We start from the raw sequence: 23,079 nt of genomic DNA on the forward strand, positions 1-23,079 counted from the left end.
TCCCACATAAAATGCAACGTAGCTTAATAGTACAGGCATTGGGTAGTTTTGCAAAGGAAAAGTTTTGCTTATAACTCTGACTTTCCATCTTAAGAGACGCACGGCTAAACCCTAATGATTCTAGTTCTAGGTATAGTGTTAGTTCTAGTTTTACACTTGCACTGTCACTAGAACTAACACTAGACCTAGAACTAGAAACATTTGGGTTTAGCCGTACGTCTTTTATAACTCTGACTTTCCATCTTAAGAGACGCACGGCTAAGGTATAGTTCTACATACTAGCAGTACTAGTGTAAAACTAGAACTAACACTATACGTACAACTAGAATCATTCCCTAGGCATAGTGTTAGTTCTAGTTTTACACTTGCACTGTCATTAAGGCTAACATTAGACCTAGAACTAGAAACATTTGGGTTTAGCCGCACGTCTCTAAAGACTGCTAAACCCAAATGATTCCAGTTCTAGGTACAGTGTTAGTTCTAGTTTTACATTTTCACTGTCACTAGAACTAACATTAAACCTAGAACTAGAATCATTTAGGTTTAGCCACACGTCTCTAAAGACGGCTAAACCCGAATGATTCTAGTTCTTGCATAACAATTAAAACTAGAACTAACACTAGGCTTAGAACTAGAAACATTTGGGTTTAACCGTGTGCCTCTAAAGACGGCTAAACCCGAATGATTCTAGTTCTTGGTCTAGCGCTGCGTAACAATTTAAACGAGAACTAACACTAGACCTAGAACTAGAAAGTTTCAGGTTTGGCACGGCTAAACTACTTCTAGGTTCTAGTTCTATGTCTAGGGTTAGTTCTAATTTTAGTTCAATAAAAATATATATAGAGAAGATATAGAAGAAGTAGACTGTCTTCTTGGTATTGATGAAGAGTTTATGAACGGTACAGCTGTTCCAGTACTCTCATCTTCGTTTAGGAGTGGGACGTCACCTTTGATAGAAGAAATTCATGATCGTCATCATTCAACGTCAGATTACATCATTGTACAATGGATATATCTCACGCACTAACTTCGAAACCGCTTCTCCAATAAATGTTATTATTAGTCTTTCAGCATTCTCTGGTGTAGCCGTAACATCATTCATAGCTCTGTTATGGTACGATTTAAATGACCAAAAATTGTCTAACGGAAAATCAAAACCACAATTCCCACTTCTTTGACTTTTTCATCTTTTTGCTTGTAATATACAACTGAAATATGTAACAATGCTGACGATCTTAAGATATTTCGCCCTATGACCTCGGATGATGACGTGGCTTCGATGCAGTCGGATCTTGATAGCTTGATGGAATGGTTTATATATCGTATAGTTTATATATCTTCTAGTAAATATGACCCAAAATGGGAAATACTGCATACTTCTCTATGAAGCACATATTAGCAACAGGAATCCTTAAGGAAAAAATGCAAGGAACAGGACAACGGGAAGACCAAGAAAGACCTAGGAATGTTTAAAGATCAAGACCACCAAAGTCCAAAGTCGGATTATAGCGTTATGAAAGAGAGAACCTAACTTCGAGTAACTTATGGAGCAGAGAAAAGTGCTTGGCTGAACAACCCAACCCAGCTATGCTTCTTTTACCTGAAGATAATGAAGAGGCCGTTGTAGAATTTTCCAAAAAACTAAACTTGAAAGATTCGTTTTTAATGATGCTAGCCTTACTCATCATGTTTTTGCCACATTGACTCTGAATCCTAATTATCACTTTACAACATTAAATTTTTATTAGTATCCAGTCTTTCATTAACAGTATCTAGTTTTCTGCCAACAAAACTAGTCTTTTACCAGCAGCTTTTAGTCTTCTGCAATCAATATTATGTCTTCCACTAGCACTATCTAGTCTTTTGCCAACAGATCTAATGCTCCGCCAGCAGTATCTAATCTTTTGTCAACAGTATCTAGTTTTCTGCAAATAGTATCTAATCTTTTATTAGTTGTTTTTAGCATTTCATTAGTAATATCTAGTCCACTAACGACAGCATGAAATCCATGAACTGGTTCTCCAGCGTAATCGATTATAGTTTGTTTCCCATCGCCGCTTTTTAAATTATAATGTCCAATAAGATAATCTTGTTCTTGAATGTACAATTGTTGTTCGATATAAGGAGGTAGAGGTAAAATTTCGTAAGAATAATAATATTGGGGATGATAAATATATCCCTCGACTTTAATTCTTTCATTGGATGTTATTACCTCGGTAGATACAAGATTCACTTGGATCCCTAATTATCACTTTACAACATTAAATTTTTATTAGTATCCAGTCTTTCATTAACAGTATCTAGTTTTCTGCCAACAAAACTAGTTTCTTACCAGCAGCTTATAGTCTTCTGCAATCAATATCTTGTCTTCCACTAGCACTGTCTAGTCTTTTGCCAACAGATCTAATGCTCCGCCAGCAGTATCTAATCTTTTGTCAACAGTATCTAGTTTTCTGCAAATAGTATCTAATCTTTTATTAGTTGTTTTTAGCATTTCATTAGTAATATCTAGTCCTCTAATAGCAATACTTAATTTCCTCCAGCGACTTTCTTTTCTATGTTTTCCCAGTGGGATCCATCGCCAGATTTTTTTTGATGTGACTACTTTCAACATTTCAAGCATTAGGTTGTAATATGTCACTTAAAATACCCTTTCTACACTCCTATTTCGACTTATTTTCCGAGAACCTAGGAGCCGTTAGCAGCGAACATGGAGATAGGTTCCATCCAAATATTTCCATCAAGGAATAGAAGTATGTTGGCACAATTTCAAGTCAACTACTCCGAAAAATTTTTACTTTTAGTTTTAAGAAACATATTTTAAGGTTAGTTATAAATAAAGTCACAAAAAAAATAAGGGTGACAAATTTTTTCCACACCTGTTTTCCACCTTAGGGAGTTAAAATAAGTTAGGTGAGAACATTTATCGAATAAGTGACATGAAGTGTTAATAGTAACTAGCATAAACTTTACAATGCAAAAAACCTTAAAAAGTTACTGGAGTTTAATATCGGTCAAATTTTTGATGCCAAAACATGACTTGGTTAATATACCGGAAATTTCATACAACTCGTAATATAGATTTAGCCGCACGTCTCTCAAGACGGCTAAACCCGCATGATTCTAGTTTTAGGTATAGTTTTAGTTCTAGTTTTACACTTACACTGTCACTAGAACGAACATTAAACTTAGAACTAGAAACATTTGGGTTTAGCTGTACATCTCTTAATACGGCTAAACCCGAATGATTCTAGTTCTTTGTCTAGCGCTGCATAACAATTAAAACTAGAACTAATACTAGATCTAGAAAGTTTCGGGTTTAGCCGTCAGTCTTCAGACGCACGGCTGAACTAGTTCTAGGTTCTAGGTAAAATTTAGTAGCTAATTTTAGTTCAATAAAAATATATGTAGAAACGATAGAAGAAGTAGAGCAGTTTATATATCTTCTAGTAAATGTGACCCTAAATGGGAAATACTGCATACTTCGCTATGAAGCATATATTAGCAACAGTAATCCTTAACGAAAAAATGCAAGGAATAGGAGAACGGGAAGACGAAGGAATACCTAGGAATGTTTAAAGAGCAAGACCACCAAGGTCCAAAGTCGTATTATAGCGTCATGAGAGAGAGAACCTAGCTTCCAGTAACTTATGGAACAAAGAAGAGTGCTTGGCTGAACAACCCAACCCAACTACGCGTTTTTTACCTGAAGATGGTGAAGAGGACGTCGTAGAATTTTTCAAAAAACTAAACTTGAAAGATTTGTTTTTAATGATGCTAGCCTACTCACCTACTCATTTTTGTGAAAGTTATTTATATTTATTTAATAACACTGATATATATAAACCTACTAGGTTTATGCCATACTTACTTTGAATGCTAATTATTACTTTACAACATTAAATATTTAGTTTAAAATTTTTTGGGAAACCACAAAGCAAGTAACTAGTCTTCTACAATCAACATCTAGTTTTCTGCCAACATATCTAGTGTTCTGCAAGTAGTATCTAGTCTTTCATTAACAGTATCTATTTTTCTGCCAACAAAACTAGTCTCTTGCCAGCAGCATATAGTCTTCTGCAATCAATATCTTGTCTTCCACTAGCACTAGATCCACTGAAACTAGAACTCACACTAGACCTGGAACTAGAATCATTCGGGTTTAGCCACGCGTCTCTCAAGTCGGCTAAACCCGAATGATTCTAGTTCTAGGTCTTGTGTTAGTTTTAGTGATAACTAACACTAGACCTAGAACTAGAAACATTTTGGTTTACCGTGCGTCTTCAGACGATTCATTTTACGTAGCACAAAGTAAGTAGGTACGCCCTGATTTTTATTTCCATATATTTTCCATATTTTTGTATATTGCATCTTATGTGAGATTCACTGTATATTCGATCATAATCCCTATGATTTTGAAAAGTTGAAATGATTTGTACATGATGCAAAAACACATAATAAGACAATAACAAATTAAATTAATTTATAATTACATAATGAATAGTCGTCATAAATACATTAATCAATTAATTATCGCATTAATTAAATATGTCATAATAAATAATTAATTAGGATTATGGAAAAGAATAAATTAATCAACTCAAAGAGTTTATTGAATTTATATTTTATATTGCCAAAAACATTTCCTTTTAGTTAAATTAACATTTCAAACTTTAATAATGCAACTTAGAATACGCTATCGCATCATGATAAGGTATTAATGTCTTGATTGGAACTCCATAAGCAAAAGGAAATTTTGCAAAAATGTGCCCATCGTAACTAACAGGTCCAACCAAAGCCTTCGTAAGAATGTTGGGTGAAACAACTTGTTTTGGGACAGCCACAACTTTTCCAACAATCGGCGTCTTCCTTACAACAGCATTAAATCCATGAATTGGATCGGCTGTGTAATCAACGGTCCTTCTTGTACCATCAGGCTCTATCAAGGAGTATTGACCTAAACAAAGCAAAAAGCTTTTTTTAGCACAACCCCAAAGTAAAAAAAAACAATTCTAACCAGTTACAACATCACCATGTCTCGTTTCTGTTTGACTTTTCGAATCTCCAGTAACAACATCGTCAACTCCATACGAAAATGAATATTGTGGGTGAGTATCGTAGTTTGGATCAACGATTTTTGTGGTAATTGGTGCATATTCAACTTCGTGAACTGGAATGATTGATGATTTCGATGAAGTTATTTCCGCAAGAATTGCGAAAATAACAAACTAAGAAAAATTTAAATCAAAAAAACTATTTTTGTAATTAATATAATTCACAAGACACCAACCTTAAAAGAGAAACAAGTGACCATCTTTGAAGGGGTATTCAAATCTTACTGCTAGATTCCAATGCACCATCGAGTATTTATAGTCCTAGGGTAATTTTAAAAATTCTTAGCCACTCCCATCGGGTCCCTTACGGGGAGGAATAGCGACTCTAACGTGTACGCAATCAAAAAAATGTGCGGCGATACCTTTGAGCTTTTATGCTGGTTTTTTTTGTTGGTATGTCTTTTTCGTTTGGTGTCCTTAGAGGGATCGGCTCGAATAACTCACTGCCGCAACGTGTGTGGGATCACTTAAGATACGCACTGTAAAACTGTAAAAGCATCGGAGTAACGTGTCGTGATTTATGGTGTTATCCCAGATCGCGAGATCCCAAGTTAAGTAAGTCGCGGGTTTAGTTCGCTTAATCTGCATCCGCAGTAGTTTCGCAATGTGGAATTTAAACCTTCGAAGAAGGTTAAGTTACAAACCGCCAACTTTGTATACGTCTTTTTTAAGCTTATCTTACAAAATATGTAAATTAATATGTAACAGAAAATACACTTAGAGATATATTGAAATTCAAATAAACGCTTTTTGAAGTTACTTAACCTAATCGTAACTTGTCCTAGTATAGTTTGTCTTTATCTACGGACTAAAAATCTTCTTGAAATACATTGTATTCAAAGTTGGCCTCTCGACTCGTCTATTTATTATAATCAGGAACCTCGCAAAAGTTAGAATCATTTGGCTTTAGCCGCACGTTTCTAAAGATGGCTAAAGCCGAATGATTGTAGTTCTTGGACTGGTGTTAGTTCTACTTTTAGTTTAACAAAAAACACAACAATCTAGCGCTGCATAACAATTAAACTAGATCTAACACTAGACCTAGAACTAGAAAGTTTCGGGTTTAGCCGTGCGTCGTCTAGTGTTAGTTCTGGTTTTACACTAGCATTATTACTATGTAGAACTAAACACTACACCTTAACCTAGAATCATTTGGGTTTAGCCCTACGTCTCTTAAGACGACTAAACCCAAATGTTTCTAGTTCTAGATATGGTGTTAGTTCTAGTTTTACACTACCACTGTTACTATGTAGAACTAACACTATACCTAGAATTAGAATCATTTGGGTTTAGCCGCACGTCTCTTAAGACGGCTAAACCCGAATGATTCTAGTTCTAGGTATAGTGTTAGTTCTAGTTTTACACTAGCACTGTAACTATGCAGTTAGACAGTTAGGTTTACAATCATTTGGGTTTAGCCGCACATCTCTTAAGACGGCTAAACCCGAATGATTCTAGTTCTAGGTATAGTGTTAGTTCTAGTTTTACACTTGCACTGTCACTAGAAGTAACATTAGACTTAGAACTGGTAACGTTTTGGTTTAGCCGTATGTCTCTTAAGACAGCTAAACCCGAATGATTCTAGTTTAAGGTATAGTGTTTAGTTCTACATAAAACTAGAACTAACACTAGCACTACTACTCTGTAGAACTAACTCTAGTGATGGAACGGATAGTGATTTTGCGAAAAGTCGAATACCGGATATTCGGCATCCCTTTCTACCGGATATCCGGTTATCCGGCATATCTATCCGGCCATTATGGTTATAATCTCTGGTGCACTTTTGAAGTGATACTCTATACTGCCACAAGAAAGCTGATAAGATATGTCAACTTATTTGGATCAAAGATATAAAATGAACTTTTTTGACGCTGATTTAACTAACGAAGCAACTCTAAAAAGAGGATCTTTAATTAATAATTGGAGATATTTCCACAAGGATCCTTCAAGAAATGAATTCTATAGCGAATTTTGAAAGTTATCGATGAAAATTGCAACATCGAAAATTTTATCAAAACTTCAAATATTATTTTCTCAAAAACTAAAAGATATTTTTCAAAACGTGTTGGTTCATTGGAAAGAGGACACTTTTATTAACATTTTGGGAAATTTTTATACTCATATTCCAAGAAATCGATTTTATACAAATTATTAAAATTTAGTCGGCGAAAATTGCAAAATTCGAAAAAATTGTCGATTATTTCAAAAATTTATTTCTCAAGAACTAAAAGTGATTCTTCAAAACGGCTTTTTGCTTTAAAAAGAGGATACTTTAATTATTAATTGGTGATATTTCCGCAAGGATCCTTCAAGAAATTAATTTTATAGCGAATTTTGAAAATTATCGTTTAAATTGCAACATCGAAAATTTTATCAAAGCTTCAAATATTATTTTCTCAAAAACTAAAGGATATTTTTCAAAACGTGTTGGTTCATTGGAAAGAGGACACTTTTATTAACATTTTGGGAAATTTTTATAATCATATTCCAAGAAATCGATTTTATAGAAATTATTAGAATTTAATCGGCGAAAATTGCAAAATTCGAAAAAATTGTCGATTATTTCAAAAATTTATTTCACAAGAACTAAAAGTGATTTTTCAAAACGGCTTGTTGCATTAAAAAGAGGATTCTTTAATTAATAATTGGTGATATTTTCACAAGGATCCTTCAAGAAATTAATTTTATAGCGAATTTTGAAAGTTATCGATGAAAATAGCAACATCGAAAATTTTATCAAAACTTCAAATATTGTTTTCTCAAAAACTAAAAGATATTTTTCAAAACGTATTGGTTCATTGGAAAGAGGACACTTTTATTAACATTTTGGGAAATTTTTATACTCATATTCCAAGAAATCGATTTTATACAAATTATTAAAATTTAGTCTGCGAAAATTACAAAATTCGAGAAAATTGTCGATTATTTCAAAAATTTATTTCACAAGAACTAAAAGTGATTTTTCAAAACGGCTTGTTGCATTAAAAAGAGGATTGTTTAATTAATAATTGGTGATATTTCCACAAGGATCCTTCAAGAAATTAATTTTATAGCGAATTTTGAAAGTTATCGATGAAAATAGCAACATCGAAAATTTTATCAAAACTTCAAATATTGTTTTCTCAAAAACTAAAAGTTATTTTTCAAAAGGGGTTGATTCATTGGAAAGAGGACACTTTAATTAACATTTTGGGAAATTTTCATACTCATATTCCAAGAAATCGATTTTATACGAATTATTAAAACTTAATCGGCGAAAATTGCAAAATTCGAGAAAATTGTCGATTATTTCAAAAATTTATTTCACAAGAACTAAAAATGATTTTTCAAAACGGCTTGTTGCATTAAAAAGAGGATTCTTTAATTAATAATTGGTGATATTTCCACAAGGTTCCTTCAAGAAATTAATTTTATAGGAAATTTTGAAAATTATTGATTAAAATTGCCACATCGAAAATTTTATCAAAGCTTCAAATATTATTTTGTCAAAAACTAAAAGATATTTTTCAAAACGTGTTGGTTTATTGGAAAGACGACACTTTCATTAACATTTTGGGAAATTTTCATACTCATATTCCAAGAAATCAATTTTCAAGGCTATTCTAAGTACAGAATAGCCTTGAAAATCAGTTACTCTCCCAAATAAAAGGAATAATAACATGTCAAGCCTTTTCTATCAAATAAAAGTTTAACACTCTAAAGAACTAAAACATAATACATAATAAATTACATAATAGCGGAGCTTAATCATCTGAATCTTATTCACATCTATGATAATGACAAAAATAACTGCTTACTCTACCTGGAAAAACGTGTTGAATTCATTTGCTTTAAATCAACTGAAAGATTATTATATAATTTAATGGCATTATAAAAAAAAGATCTCTGAAACATTGCCGTTGTATGACGAGGAATTTCAAACATGTTACAACAACGCGTAGAAAGCCCGCTCACTGTATTTCTACCAATGAGCAACTCACGCAAACGTATAGGAGGCGTAGGGGAAGTCAGCAAGCTATGAACAAAACAGGCCATATGATGCCGCCAGCGATTGTCCATTTTTATCCAGTTCAACCCTTTCCATGCATGAGAGACATAGTTATATTTACGTAGACTCAATATCAATCTTGAGCAGCAGTTTTGAATTTTTACAATCTCAACTTGCGTACCGACGTCAAACAAGGGCCATAAATGATATCGCAATAATTAAACACTGAGAGTACAAGCGATTCATGTTCTCTTCAAATTATGATTTAAAAAATGACGACTTGAGTACAACAATCTCAACGAAGCAAACGACTTTTGCACCAAATTTTTAATGTGTTCCTCAAATCTCAATTTGGAATCAATTACCAGACCAAGGCTTCTCGCTGCATTTACAACAGGGATCAAACTACCTGCAATAATAATATTTGAGTTTCCGGAAAGAAACTCAAGAGCTTTTTTGTTACCAAAATATAGTATGGATGACTTGTTCGGATTGATTTGCAACCAGTGTTGGTAAGAAATCAGAGCCACCATCTCCAAATCACGATTAACCCTAGTCATAGCTTCATCAAATTCAGACAATCTAAATTTAGAATTAATCTGAGTGTCGGCATCAGCATATGCTTGTATACTTGAGTGTAGTTTAAGATTTAAGATATCTGTTGTGTAAATTGAAAACAACAGTGGTCCCAGCATGGACCCTTGGGGAACGCCTGATTTTATTAAGATGGAAGGAAAAACATTATCATTATATTTAACAGATTGTGTTCTATTTGATAGATACGACGCCATCAAGCGCAACGAACAACCTCCAAACCCATAATATTTTAGTTTTGCCACGAGTAGCTCATGATTAATTTTATCAAATGCCTTGGAATAGTCCAAGAGCACAAGAACCCCACACATGCCAGCATCACGAGCAGAAAAATGATCCGTTGTTACCCGGATATCCGTTCCACCACTAACTAAAACTATACCTAGAACTAGAATCATTTGGGTTTAGCCGCAAGTCTCTAAAGACGGCTAAACCCGAATGATTCTAGTTCTAGGTATAGTGTTAGTTCTAGTTTTACACTTGCACTGTCACTAGAAATAACATTAGACCTACAACAAAAACATTTGGGTTTAGTCGCATGTCGCTTAAGACGGCTAAGCCCGAATGATTCTAGTTCTTGGTCTAGCATTGCATAACTAGACCTAGAACTAGAACTTTTAGAGGTTAAGTTACAAACCGCCAACTTTGTATACATCTTTTTTAAGCTTATCTTACAAAATATGTAACAGAAAATACACTTACAGATATATTGAAATTCAAATAAACGCTTTTCGAAGTTGCTTAACCTAATTGTAACTTGTCCCAGTATAGTTTGTCTTTATCTACGAACCGAAAATCTTCTTGAAATACATCGAATCCAAAGTTGGCCCCTCGATGGAGACGTGAGTTTTAATAGATCCCGCGATCCCCGACTCGCCTATTTATTATAATCAGGGACCTCGCAAAAGTTTCTGATGGAGTCGGACCCAGTTTGTTCGGAAGTCAATTTCGTCTCCAACATTTTCTAGCGGGAATTCTCCTGCTTTTCGTTCGTTAGCGGCAGCTTGAAACGAGGAAGTTAAAGTTTTAGTTATGAAAACGAAACACAGTCATGATGCAAGAATAATTTATTTATTTTTATAATTATTATTCCATCCCTATCGGTAATGATAATTTTATTTTTTTTGCGAAACTGACGTATTTAGTGATGCATATCTCGTTACAATAACGCTTTTAGATAATAATGGAGAGGCGTAACTTCCCACCGCCGATGAATAATAAGTTAGGGATTCCTAAGTCAATTTCGAAACTCCATAACCAAGAGTTCGGGTTGTATAGCTTACCGCTCCAGTGGAGGATGGCGATATTGTTGGGGCAGCATCATAACTAATCGTTTTTGATACTCCTGGAGTTACTGACATGAGTAAATTAAAGGTAGTACTTTAGCAATAACTGATTCAAAGTATGTAGCTTCAAAGATTTTGCGCAATCGTTTGTGTAGCTGGAAAAGATAGAAGTGAAGCAACACATGCTGTGGTAGCTTTAGCGATGGGTTTAGTAGCAGGGTAAGTTGGAATTGCGTATAAGTTGGAACTAGAGATGTGGAAGTTGGAGCTACAACTTTAGTTACAACTGGAGCTACAACTTGAGATGGATAAGATTTAAGTGGATCTACATATGCTGAAGGTTCTTATGTGATGGTTTTGGTTGCTGCATAAATTAGTTATTAAAACACAGTCATAATGCAGCAATAATTTATTTATTTTTTATAATTATTCTAAGCCTATCGGTAACAGTAATAATACGAGGAATGTTTGGCTCTCTCCTTCGACCTGAATCTACCACTTGACGTATTTAGGTGATGCGTATCCCGTATATTCCGGTACAATAACGCTTTTAGCTAACAACGGGGAGGCGTAACTTCCCACCGCTGATGAATAATAATTTGGAGCTGCATAAGCCAATTTTGGAACTCCATAACCGAGAGTTGGGGCTGCATAGCTTACCGCACCGGTGGAGTAAGCCGAAATTGCTGGGGCAGCAGCATAACTAATTGTTTTTGATACTGCTGGAGCTACTAAGGAGGAGTAAACTGGAGCTACCACTTTAGCAACAGCTGGTGCGACTACTCCGGAGTAAGCAGCGTATGCTGAAGGACTTTGCACAATCGTTTTGGCAGCTGCATACGATGGGACTGAAGCTGCGTATGCTGTGGGAGCTTGAACGATGGTTTTTGCAGCTGAGTAGGATGGAATTGAAGCTGCGTACGCTGTAGGTGCTTGTACGATGGTTTTGGTTGCTGCGTAAGTTGGAACTGGGGCTGCGTAAGTTTGAATTGGGGCTGCGTAAGTTTCAACTGGAGCTGCATAAGCTTGAACTGGAGCTGAGTAAGTTGGAGCTACAACTTTAGCTACAACTTGAGCTGGGGCAACAACTTTAGCAACTGGTGCAACAATCGGTGTTTTACTAACAACGGCATTAAATCCATTGTGAGGATCGGCGGTGTAATCAACGGTTCTCTTCGTTCCATCAGAATCTAATAAAGAATATTGCCCAACGACGACGTCTCCATGACGAGTTTCCGATTGGCTTTTAGAATCACCAGTTAAAACGTCTTTAACACCGTATGAATAAGTATATTCGGGGTTGTGGTCGTATTCTGTGTCAACGACGGTTTTGGTGATGCCAATTGGAGCGTAACTAGCTGTGGTTAAAGCCAAAAGAGTTCCAAAAATAATTACCTGGAAGTAAAGTATACGTTAATTTGATATTGATGTTTTAAAAACCTTTTAGTACCTTAAGAGCCATTTTAGATCTATTTCTCTTCTACTAAGACACTCGTAATTGAATGACGCTATGATCGAGTTAACGTCGGCCTTTTATATAGTGGTACTTTCCGGCTTGTCTAAGATTTTTTTTAAGAAGTTAATTCACCGCTCCAATAGCAAGGACGAACGCCGTGTGCGCCACCCGAGTAGAACGGACATTTTTGGAAATAAGATAACTGTATGATGTAAAAGGTAATTATTACCAATTTGATTCCATACATTAACAGTAATTTTTTTTATATATCGACTTAGAACGTTGTTTTAGAAGGTTGATATTAATATTTATTTTCTTTTCTGGTGTTTGATTAAAATGTTGTGACGAGGTCAATGTATTTCTGATGTAACATATTTGTTATATTAATATATTTGCGATTTTTAAGAAATTAAATTTAATAAAAACAAACATTCTATGTTCGGAATTGATCTTATCAACAAAGATCTAATAATATCGTTCCCATAGCAATTATAATCTCCGGTACAGTTCCAATGACCAACACAATAAAATCAGTTGAGTCACGATTATCGCAAGGACATTGGAGAGCTCCCACGTATTCGTTCGCCTTTTGCATATTACTTTATTAAGGTAAAACCTTTATTAAGTAATCCGCATTCGAATAGGAAACGAGTAAAATTGTCAATTCGGAATTCGCGTCGACCGACCTTAACTCCTTCACGGTCTAGTTGAAGGATTATTTCACTTTCTGAACTAATCGAAACTTTAAATTTGATTACTTAGGTATGGACACAGTCGTTGAGCTTGCTCTCGCTCAATGTCACGAAGTTCAAGAACTTAAATTGAATCACAATCACCTTTTGATAAAAAATTACAATAAAACAAATTTTTGCTGCTTATATACATATATTTATATTACATTTTCTAGTAGGCTCGAGTTTTTATCATACAAAAAATAGTCTGATCTTAAATTTTACACGTAAGTGTAGGGTGATGTGTATGCAACAGGGTTAACAACAGGTTGTGGGTAAGAAAATGGTGCAGCGATTGGTGATGTATAAGCTACGGGTGCAGCTATTTTAGGAAAACCGGGAGCTGGGTAAGCAACTGGTGCAACTTGATGTACAGCCCTTGCTAAAACAGGTGCTACTGGAGCAGCAATAGGCGCAGGAACTCCAACTGGTGCAGCAATTCTAGCAGCAACAGGCGCAGCCACAACTGGAGCTGCAACTCTCGCTACAGCTGGTGCAACAACAGCTTTAACTTGAGGTCCTTTACTAACAACAGCATTGAAACCATTTAATGGATCAGCGGTGTAATCCACAGTTCTTCTTGTACCATCAGGATCGTCAACAACATAACGGCCTTGGACGATATCTCCATTACGACTCTCAATTTGACTTTTTGAATCTCCCGTAATTGCGTCGTTGACGTCATAAGCGAAGGTGTATTGAGGATTTGGATCGTATTCGCTATCTGCTAACTTGGCGGCGATGGCTACATTAGCTACAGGAGCTAAAACTCCACCCCTCGCCACAGCTACAGCAGCTAAAAAGACGAAAATCTGGAAACAAAACCGAAATTCACTCAATTATCACTTTTTCACTACACTTGTAATCACTTCTTACCTTAAAGGCCATTGTTGGTTTGTTTATTGATGGTTGGTTGATGTACGACGATCAACTGATGACACCACTTCGACATCACAACGTTTTTATACCGATGGGTTTTGTAATTGGCGACACAATTCGTGCGTAAACTGAATCGTAAATAACTTAGAGAAATCGGTCGCTTAAATTTAGGGTATCGAACGGCATGAGTGGACTACAAACTTGAATGTTTAAGGACTTGGAAAAGTTTAAAACGAAACGTGATCAAAGTTAATAAAAAAGATTTTCTTAGTTCAATCCAATTCAACACATCTCGTGCATCCAAAAATACAGCAATAAATTTTAATTATTCTTTGAGTTTTAAAGAAAGCAAAACAATTAAGTCATCAAAGAACGCTCAACTAATTGATATTCACAACATGTAAGTTTTAAAAAAGCGCGTATTGCATAGAAAGTTTGTGTTGGAAAAATTAGGTTATATACTCTTCAATGTAACTGTATTAAGAATGAATTTGTAGGTTGTCATTATACATTTTTTTTTCTTTTCTATATTATGCATAGCACAATTGTATAACACCTTGTAAATACATACTAATTAGTTACTTATTTTTAACACCAAATTAAACTAGATAATGTTTTGCAGCTTTTCCTAGTGGTCCAATCTGCTTTATCCATAATATAGACAAATATTATCATATTTATACCATTTTAAGACCAAAACAAAAATGCGCTTCATCCTCTGAAGACGACGCAGGATATCCTCGTTGCCAAGAAGCTGGAGGGCCTCGATGTTGAGATGATCGTGAATTCTCTTCTCATGTTTAGATGCGAATGATGCAGTTTCTGATGACACCGATGCTATTTTCAAGTTGCGATGTTTTTTATATACCAGGGTGTATTCACTATGCCCCTTAGTCCTTTGTTCCGGAATCTTTGAATCAGACTTGCATTTGTCTTGCAGGTACAACCCCACAGTTGGATTCCGTATGTCCATTTTGGTTTTAATACTTGCTTGTATATTAGAAACTTTTTCTTAGAGATATCATTGATTTTCTGCCAAAAAGCCAATATAGGTGTCTAAATTTGATATCAAGTTCCTCACGTTTTTTTTTGAAGTGAGCTTTCCCTTTGAGTTTATCATCCAGCGTCATATCAAGATATGTAAATAAAATTCGTTTTTGCACCTTAAATGGATATTTTATTTTTACTTTTCTACCGGTTTCGCCACATAATTATAGCATCATCAGGAGAATACGTCAACGGTTACAAAAGCATTCTATGATAGAAGTTACTGGGCATTTCTTTATGTATTTTCACCCTTAAATTACACTGAGTATCTTATAAAATTTCGATTAGAAAGGATTAAATTTTATGAAACGTTATTGTGTCATGCACCTTGGTGTAACTTCTTCAGTAACTTCTATCATAGGATGCTTTTTTAACCATTGACGTATTCTCCCGATAATGCTATAATTATGTGGCGAAACCGGTAGAGAAGTAAAAATAAAATATCCATTTAATATCATTAAATAATATACCAAAATATTTTGTGGTATCGGCGTAAGGAACTGTATTGCCATTTATGTGTACTGGGACATAGTTTATTTTCTTATAACTAAAGTTTAAGTATGTCGATTTATTTGTATTTCGCTTTATTGGCCATCGTTTGGTCCAGTTTTCTATTCAATTTAAGGCCAATTGTATCTTTTTGGCTGCAACTACTTCATTTTCTGCAAAAGCCAAGATCGCTGTGTCATCTGCGAATGTAGCTGTTAAAGTTTCTGGTACCTGAGGAAGGTCGAATCTGTAGAGTAAGTACAGTGTTGGGCCAAGCACACTTCCTTGAGGAACTCCGGCTAGTATTTCTAGTGGTGCATAAGCGTTTTCGTATTTTACTCTAAAATATCGATCAGAAAGATACAACTACACGTTGATGGTAGTATTTGGTCTACTTTGTAATTTAGACCATCCAACCAGACTTTGTCGAAAGCTTGTGCAACATCCAGAAATACGGCGAAGCAAACTTTATTTTCTTCCTTTGCTATTTCGATAGTATTCGTTATTCTATGCATTTGGTCTATTGTTGCATGTTTATTCCGAAACCCAAATTGATGTGTTGGTATTAGGGCTTTTTCTTCTATGACAGGTTTTAGTCTTTTTAATAGTAATTTTTCAAGCAGTTTTGATAGTAAAGGTAATAATGAGATTCTGTGGGGGGTTTACCAGGTTTTGGTATCATTATCATTTCAGCAAATTTCCATATGCTTGGAAAATATTTCTGTAAGTTCTTTCATTCTTATACATGGTATATTACTCTGCTGATCACTTTGAATTACGCTAGGGACACTATTTAGCATAGTTGTTGGACTGTCTGATGTAAAAGTTTCTTTCAGATGTTCAGCAAACAAATTAACTTTTTCTTGATTGCTCTTAGGCCAATTTCCATTATTATTTCGAATTGGAGGTGTGTTTTTGGAACTTTAAGCTTTCTTGTTGCCTTCTACAGAGAATAATCAGTACTGGCATCGTCAGTAAGGTCTTTTATGTAATTTTGAATATTATTATCTTTGTGGCTATCTGTTAATGCTCTTAATTCGGGTGTTATTTTATTTAATTTATTTTTCCCACTAGGAATTCTATTGCCATTTCTTTCTTGCTTTCCGCTTTTCTGCAATTTTGTCTCTTCATGAATTTAGGATAAATATTAGATTTGGGTTTTGGTGTTAACATTGGTGTTGAGGCCCAGGCTGCGTTTTGTATGTCTTTTAAGAACTTTTCTACTTCATTGTCAATGTCTTCGTTTGTTTTCATAAGAGCATTAAGATGACTTTTATTGTCTAATGTTTGTTGAAATAGATTCCAATTTTCACTTAGTGAGTTTATTAGTTAGTAATAAAAAGCATTCTTTGTTACATACTTTGTTATTTAGAGTAATAATTATTGGTGGGTGATCTGAGTCCAGCCCTAACTCTTCTTCTATGTTTAAAAAGTTAAGCGATATATTTTTCGTAATAAAAAAATCAAGTAGGTAATTTGTTGTCAAGCTGTGCCTCGATCTTCTCTTTTGAGATTATGTCTCGGTGGTATGTACGTTGCTCCTACAGATATTAAGCCATTAATAGTTTGAACTTTTAGCACTGTGGTTTGGTGTTGTTCAGTACTAATTGTATTGTTCAAATAGTGGTCAACATTCCTTTTAATACTAATTGCACTTCCACCTCCAGCCACATTACTTGGGTGAATTGTGTGATAAATATTGTAATGGTTGATATTAATATACGATTCTTCCACACTGCTTTTTAAACATTTTTATTTCTTTTTTGAATCGCTCCTTGGTTTTTAAAAATCGATTTTTTATAATTTTCGTTAAGATAAGATGGAATGAAAAGTATAAAAATGTACACAGTTGTTTAAAAAAAATTGCGCTGGTGAGATAAATGAACAACAACACACAAAAATTTTGGTTATTATTTATTAACTAAGTAATAAATTAGCCGTAAATAAATAATAATACTAATACAACATAATGCTAACAAATACCAACTTTAGTATGAAGTTTAAGATAAGAAATATTTATAAGTACTAAACTTGGTGCAAAAACGCATCAATGGAATGAACAGGGTATAATCATTTGTTGTGATAACTCGCGAAGCACTCTTCATGTAAATGAACGCTAAACTTACTACACATATATTGACACACTATGTCCATAAACGACTATTTCTAGGGAATTCACCGAATAAATGCGTCTAAACTGGTTTCTGATAATATGAAAGATAATGTAACCTTTATATCTCATCAATCATCCCAATGGTGTGTTTTTGCACCATTAATGTTTCAAGACGTATTTTCAGAATTCATATTTTTATTTCGCGTTGCAAGATATATATGAGGAAAATATGCACTAAAAACTTGTAAATGTCAAAATTTTAAAGAATTTTATGTACTAAAAATAGTTTTATTTCTATTGTATATTTTGAACAGAAATGTTCAATAGAAAAGAATTGATGCAAATATGGTTTAAATAGCAAGAATTATGAAATATTTTGATATGTATAGCCTAACAACCTTATAGTGTTGTACAAACAGCTAGCACCTTGAAGTCTGGTAATGTATGGCTGTAAAATAATTTTAAAGACGCACACCAGTGGGACTAAATGGGTTAAATTGCTGTCAATGAAATTATTGTTGCTTCTTGTTGAAGTACTCTTTCTAGTATTAGATCTAATTTACTGTCAGCCTTCTTATCGATTAATGTACTTACAGTTTTCTCTGCAGTGTCACCACTCGCTTTTTCGACATACGAGACGCCTGGCTTTATTTTATTTGAATTTACTGTTTTCTTATTCCTGATGGCTTGTAATTCCTCAATCACAATGCATCCTCGGTAGTTCGCTGGATAATTTTCTCCACAGTTGAAACATTTAGCCGGGATTTCTTTGGCTTTAGTGCATTTGCTGGTCCAGTGTTCACCAGCACATTTAACACATCTCGGATTTTTGTGGCACTAACCTTTGGTGTGGCTCTAACCTTGACACCTTTTGCACTGGGGCATTTGTTTTGGCTTTCTGTATTCTTCGATTTTGACACGCATTCCTTATATGTTTGTTATAAAGGAAGAGGCTCTTTTGTTTTGTATTTTAACATTTGGGTTACTTTACAAATGTTATACTTGCGCTCCAATAGATCATCTTTGATATTATCATTAACATCACGTCATTATACGTCCAAAACATTTATGTCAAAAATCCTTTGTTAGTATTTAACAGGCGAGTTAGTCGTAAGCTAAAGACGAAAGGCAAACTAAGGTTTATTTGCGGTACAATTTGCAATGGTGGGTTGTCCAGAATGGGGAGAGAGCCGTTATTCCTTGGGGAATAACTCCAAACGCTAGAGTTTAAATTGTTTCTGAGACGCAACCGAAAGACCCGGACCGTAAAACCTGGACGGAAACGACGGAACGTTACCGTTACAACAAATACGAGAACCGCTTCGCCGATCCCTAAGGATTACCCTTATAAAATTAGAGGAGTGAGCGAGAGATACGCGAATATTTCTCAAAACCTCCGTCGAGCGGAATGAGATCTTTATTAAACGGATCGAGAAATTGGTATTAATCCGCCAATTTGAGCGGGAGTTTCCGTGCGGGCCAAGTTTCCCGAAGTTTCGTCGTGTACTTTGAATGGGAATGGAGACTATATTAATTCATTGACAGAGAGACTAGAATCCATTCTGGTCTGGCTAACGATTACGTTTAATGGCGACTGCGGATCGGATTCAAGGAGTTTTCGGAGAACAACTCCTTCGGGAACGTGCCCATACTCCGACCGCGCTGCTGTTGCGGCGGTTTCTGTTCACTTGGCGACCAACTAGTTTAACTATGGCCCTATGGTAATTAATATTGTACGTATTTTACTTGCCACCACGTCGTACTTACTAAAAGTTACAATTAAAAAGTTTTTAATAAAATAAATTAAACATGGTCATAAGAAGTTAATTTGTAGTAGTTGATTTTGACCCGACTTCTCTTTCAAAATGGTCACAGCAATTATCTCGTAAGCGAAGCGGAAAACCGGCGGTCACAACGACGTCCAAAAGCGGACGCTATAAATCCATTGGCCGCCCACCATGCGGATCCTACGACCAGCGTCTTTCTCCCTCTCACATCACACACTTCGACTCTTTCTTTTCTCCTAGAGTTCGTTTTGCGTGTCCAGAAGACCGACACGTTCGCCTCACGATGTCGTAACTTGCTCGACAAAACCCCATTGAAGGTCACGAACATAGCAAAAAATTGAATGTCTTCAGGATCACATTTTTCATTCACTATCAATTTTTTTGTATAAGGAAATATACAGAGTGATTGAGTATATTTGCATGAGATAAAATTCTAATATTATTGAATTTAAGATATACTTGAATCCTTAAAAAATCTTCCAAAACAACTTTGATACGATACAGGGCACTTCGTGATTATGCATCAACACTGTAATCACTAAAATAATTTCCATTATGCCAACCATTTTCTTCTGCTTTTTATCTATACTCTATTTTTCGAGATACTCTAAATTCGAGATGTTGCCGACCGCCTAAAAACATTCGGATTTAGCTGCACGTGTCTCAGTATGGCTAACCCGAATGATTGTAGTTCTAGTTTTACTTCAATAAAAATATACAATATAATAATATCTTATGCTAACCAGTGCTACCTACCACTGCCACTAGAACTAACACCAGATCGAAAACTAGAAACATTCGGATTTAGCCGCACGTCTTTCAAGACGGCTAACCACAATGATTCATGCCATTTAGAATGTCAAACTGTAAGAATAATGGGCGCGTTCACCAACTATCAACGTTTGCAAACGGAAACCAAACTGTTGGCAACATTTCTGGTGAACGCAACGCTAACTTCAAACGTGTTGGGTTAATGGCCACCATTTTATGACGGTGTTTGGTGTTTGTGTCATCTTAAATTTAAAATCAACAAAAAAGAATGGCAGAAGCCCGAAATTATTTATTTAATGGGTTAGTGTATACTATCTTTGAAAATGAAGAAATTCATGATAAATTGAGCGGTACGATCTATAACTTAATTAAAATTGTAAATAATTGTCATTAAAGCGCCATCTGTTGTTATCAAACCATATGTCTATAGAAAAATTGGCCGTTCACCAAATCACCAACGCAATCATAACCCGTTTGCGTTTGCCAACGTAAACGGAATTCTCTGGTGAACGCGCCCATTGTAAATTTAATCTTTAAGACGTCAAAATCTTTTTGTGACGTAAAATGATCAAATTTGATAGTTAGAACGTCAATTGGTAGCAGAAAGTAAGGTAAATATGTCATTAAGAAAGTCAAATTGTCAATTTTGTCTTTAAGCTATCATTAAATTTACAGTTGGAACGTCAATTGGTAGCAAAAATTGAGGTTGACATGTCATTCAGAATGTCAAATTGTAAGAAAAATGTAATTTAATCTTTAATATGTTATTCAAATATCACTTTTGACATTAAAATCTTTTTGTGACGTAAAATAATCAAATTTGATAGTTAGAACGTCAATTGGTAGCAGAAAGTAAGGTAAATATGTCATTAAGAATTTCAAATTGTCAATTTTGTCTTAAGCTATCATTTAAATGTTACTTTTAACATTAAAATTTTCGTGTAATACAAAATAATCAAATTTGACAGTTAGAACGTCAATTGGTAGCAAAAATTGAGGTTGACATGTTATTAAGAATGTCAAATTGTAAGAAAATTGTAATTTAATCTTTAATATGTCATTCAAATGTCACTTTTGACGTTAAAATGTTCTTGTGATGCAAAATGATCAAGTTTGATAGTTAGAATGTCAATTGGTAGCAAAAAATTGAGGTTGACCTGTCGTTAAGAATGTCAAATTGAAATTTAACCTTTAATATGTCATTCAAATGTCACTTTTGACATTAAAATGTTCTTGTGATGCAAAATGATCAAATTTGACAATTAGAATGTCAATTGGTAGCAGAAAATTGAAGTTGACCTGTCGTTAAGAATGCCAAATTGTAATTTAATCTTTAACATGTCATTCAAATGTCACTTTTGACGTTACAATGTTTTTGTGATGCAAAATGATCAAATTTGACAGTTAGAATGTCAATTGGTAGCAGAAAATTGAAGTTGATCTGTCGTTAAGAATGCCAAATTGTAATTTAATCTTTAAGATATCATTCAAATGTCACTTTTGACGTCACAATATTCTTGTGATACAAAATGATCAAATTTGACAGTTAGAATGTCAATTGGTAGCAGAAAATTGAAGTTGACCTGTCGTTAAGAACGCCAAATTGTAATTTAATCTTTAATATGTCATTCAAATGTCACTTTTGACGTTACAATGTTCTTGTGATGCAAAATGATCAAATTTGACAGTTAGAATGTCAATTGGTAGCAGAAAATTGAGGTTGACCTGTCGTTAAGAATGTCAAATTGTAATTTAACCTTTAATATGTCATTCAAATGTCACTTTTGACGTTAAAATGTTCTTGTGATGCAAAATGATCAAATTTGACAATTAGAATGTCAATTGGTAGCAGAAAATAAGCTAAATATGTCATTTAGAATATCAAACTGTTAATTTTGTTTTTAGCTATCATTTAGATGTCACTTTTGACCGTAAAATCTTCGTTTGATGCAGAATAATCAAGTTTTACAGTTAAAACGGCAATTGGTAATAAAAATTGAGGTTGGCATGTCATTAAGAATGTCAAATTGTAAGAAAATTCCAATTTGATCTTTAATATGTCATTCAAATGTCACTATTGACGTTAAAATCTTCTTGTGATGCAAAATGATCAAATTTGACAGCTAGAATGTCAATTGGTAGTAGAAAATAAGCTAAATGTGTGATTTTGTCTAGCGTTAGTTCTAGTTTTACACTAGCACTGTTACTATGTAAAACTAACACTATACCTAGAACTAGAATCATTTGGGTTTAGCCGTACATCTCTTAAGACGGCTAAACCTAAATGTTTCTAGTTCTAGGTATAGTGTTCTAGTTTTACACTCACACTGTCACTAAAACTAACATTCGACCTAGAACTAGAAACATTCGGGTTTAGCCATGCGTCTAAATGGCTAAATCCGAATGATTCTAGTTCTTGGTCTAGCGTTACTTCTACTTTTAGTTCAATAAAAATATACAACAATAGAGCTGCATATACAACAACGGGTTTAGCCGTGCGTTTTTTTAGTGTTTCTAGTTCTAGGTCTAGTATTAGTTCTAGTTTTAATTGTTATTCAACGCTAGATTCCAGAGGCCAAGTATCTCTGGAATGGGTTGAGATATTGTAGTTTTGTAAAAAGTTGTTGCTAAAGTTCGTAAATGACTTCAGTTGTTATTTATTATACAAAAATAAAGTTGGCGCTGCAGTCAAAAGAAACTTTCCCTTCAACATAAAGTTTTTGTTAGGTGCAAGTGATAGAACATTCAAATGACATTTGAATGTCATGAATTTGACATTTCAACATGAATTTCGGTAATAATGGTCATAGAAAAATGTTTTTAT

At 34.5% G+C, this 23,079-nt stretch overlaps 5 protein-coding genes across 11 annotated transcripts in view; 1 reads left to right on the plus strand and 4 right to left on the minus strand.

Annotated features, from left to right (window-relative positions):
• The window catches only part of LOC111418340 (discs large 1), a 439,942-nt gene that overhangs the window by 267,441 nt on the left and 149,422 nt on the right, over window positions 1-23,079 (plus strand). The window lies entirely within an intron of this gene.
• Window positions 1-23,079, minus strand: part of LOC111418336 (larval cuticle protein A2B-like) — a 101,966-nt gene that overhangs the window by 36,832 nt on the left and 42,055 nt on the right. The window lies entirely within an intron of this gene.
• LOC111418346 (larval cuticle protein A2B-like) lies at window positions 4,604-5,374 on the minus strand. The gene is made up of 3 exons (XM_023050865.2): window positions 5,291-5,374; window positions 5,018-5,228; window positions 4,604-4,957 (listed from the first exon to the last, which is right to left on the minus strand). Exons 1-3 carry the CDS (start codon window positions 5,312-5,314, stop codon window positions 4,674-4,676), a joined length of 519 nt encoding a protein of 172 aa, XP_022906633.1. The 5' UTR covers window positions 5,315-5,374; the 3' UTR covers window positions 4,604-4,673.
• LOC111418341 (cuticle protein-like) lies at window positions 11,377-12,533 on the minus strand. The gene is made up of 2 exons (XM_023050861.2): window positions 12,433-12,533; window positions 11,377-12,377 (listed from the first exon to the last, which is right to left on the minus strand). The coding sequence occupies exons 1-2, from the start codon at window positions 12,442-12,444 to the stop codon at window positions 11,475-11,477; spliced, it is 915 nt and encodes a 304-aa protein (XP_022906629.2). The 5' UTR covers window positions 12,445-12,533; the 3' UTR covers window positions 11,377-11,474.
• LOC111418344 (larval cuticle protein A2B-like) lies at window positions 13,304-14,139 on the minus strand. The gene is made up of 2 exons (XM_023050864.2): window positions 14,046-14,139; window positions 13,304-13,981 (listed from the first exon to the last, which is right to left on the minus strand). The coding sequence occupies exons 1-2, from the start codon at window positions 14,055-14,057 to the stop codon at window positions 13,391-13,393; spliced, it is 603 nt and encodes a 200-aa protein (XP_022906632.2). The 5' UTR covers window positions 14,058-14,139; the 3' UTR covers window positions 13,304-13,390.

Source organism: Onthophagus taurus, chromosome 3 (genome assembly GCF_036711975.1).
Source record: "Onthophagus taurus isolate NC chromosome 3, IU_Otau_3.0, whole genome shotgun sequence".
Lineage (NCBI taxonomy): Eukaryota > Metazoa > Arthropoda > Insecta > Coleoptera > Scarabaeidae > Onthophagus > Onthophagus taurus.

Bases quoted from the DNA above. Each gene is read 5' to 3' on its own strand.
- LOC111418346 (XM_023050865.2), bottom strand. From the start codon at position 5,314: ATGGTCACTTGTTTCTCTTTTAAG. The intron at 5,229-5,290 runs GTTGGTGTCTTG...AATTTTTCTTAG, and splicing joins TCACTTGTTTCTCTTTTAAG to TTTGTTATTTTCGCAATTCT. The intron at 4,958-5,017 runs GTTAGAATTGTT...TGCTTTGTTTAG, and splicing joins ACATGGTGATGTTGTAACTG to GTCAATACTCCTTGATAGAG.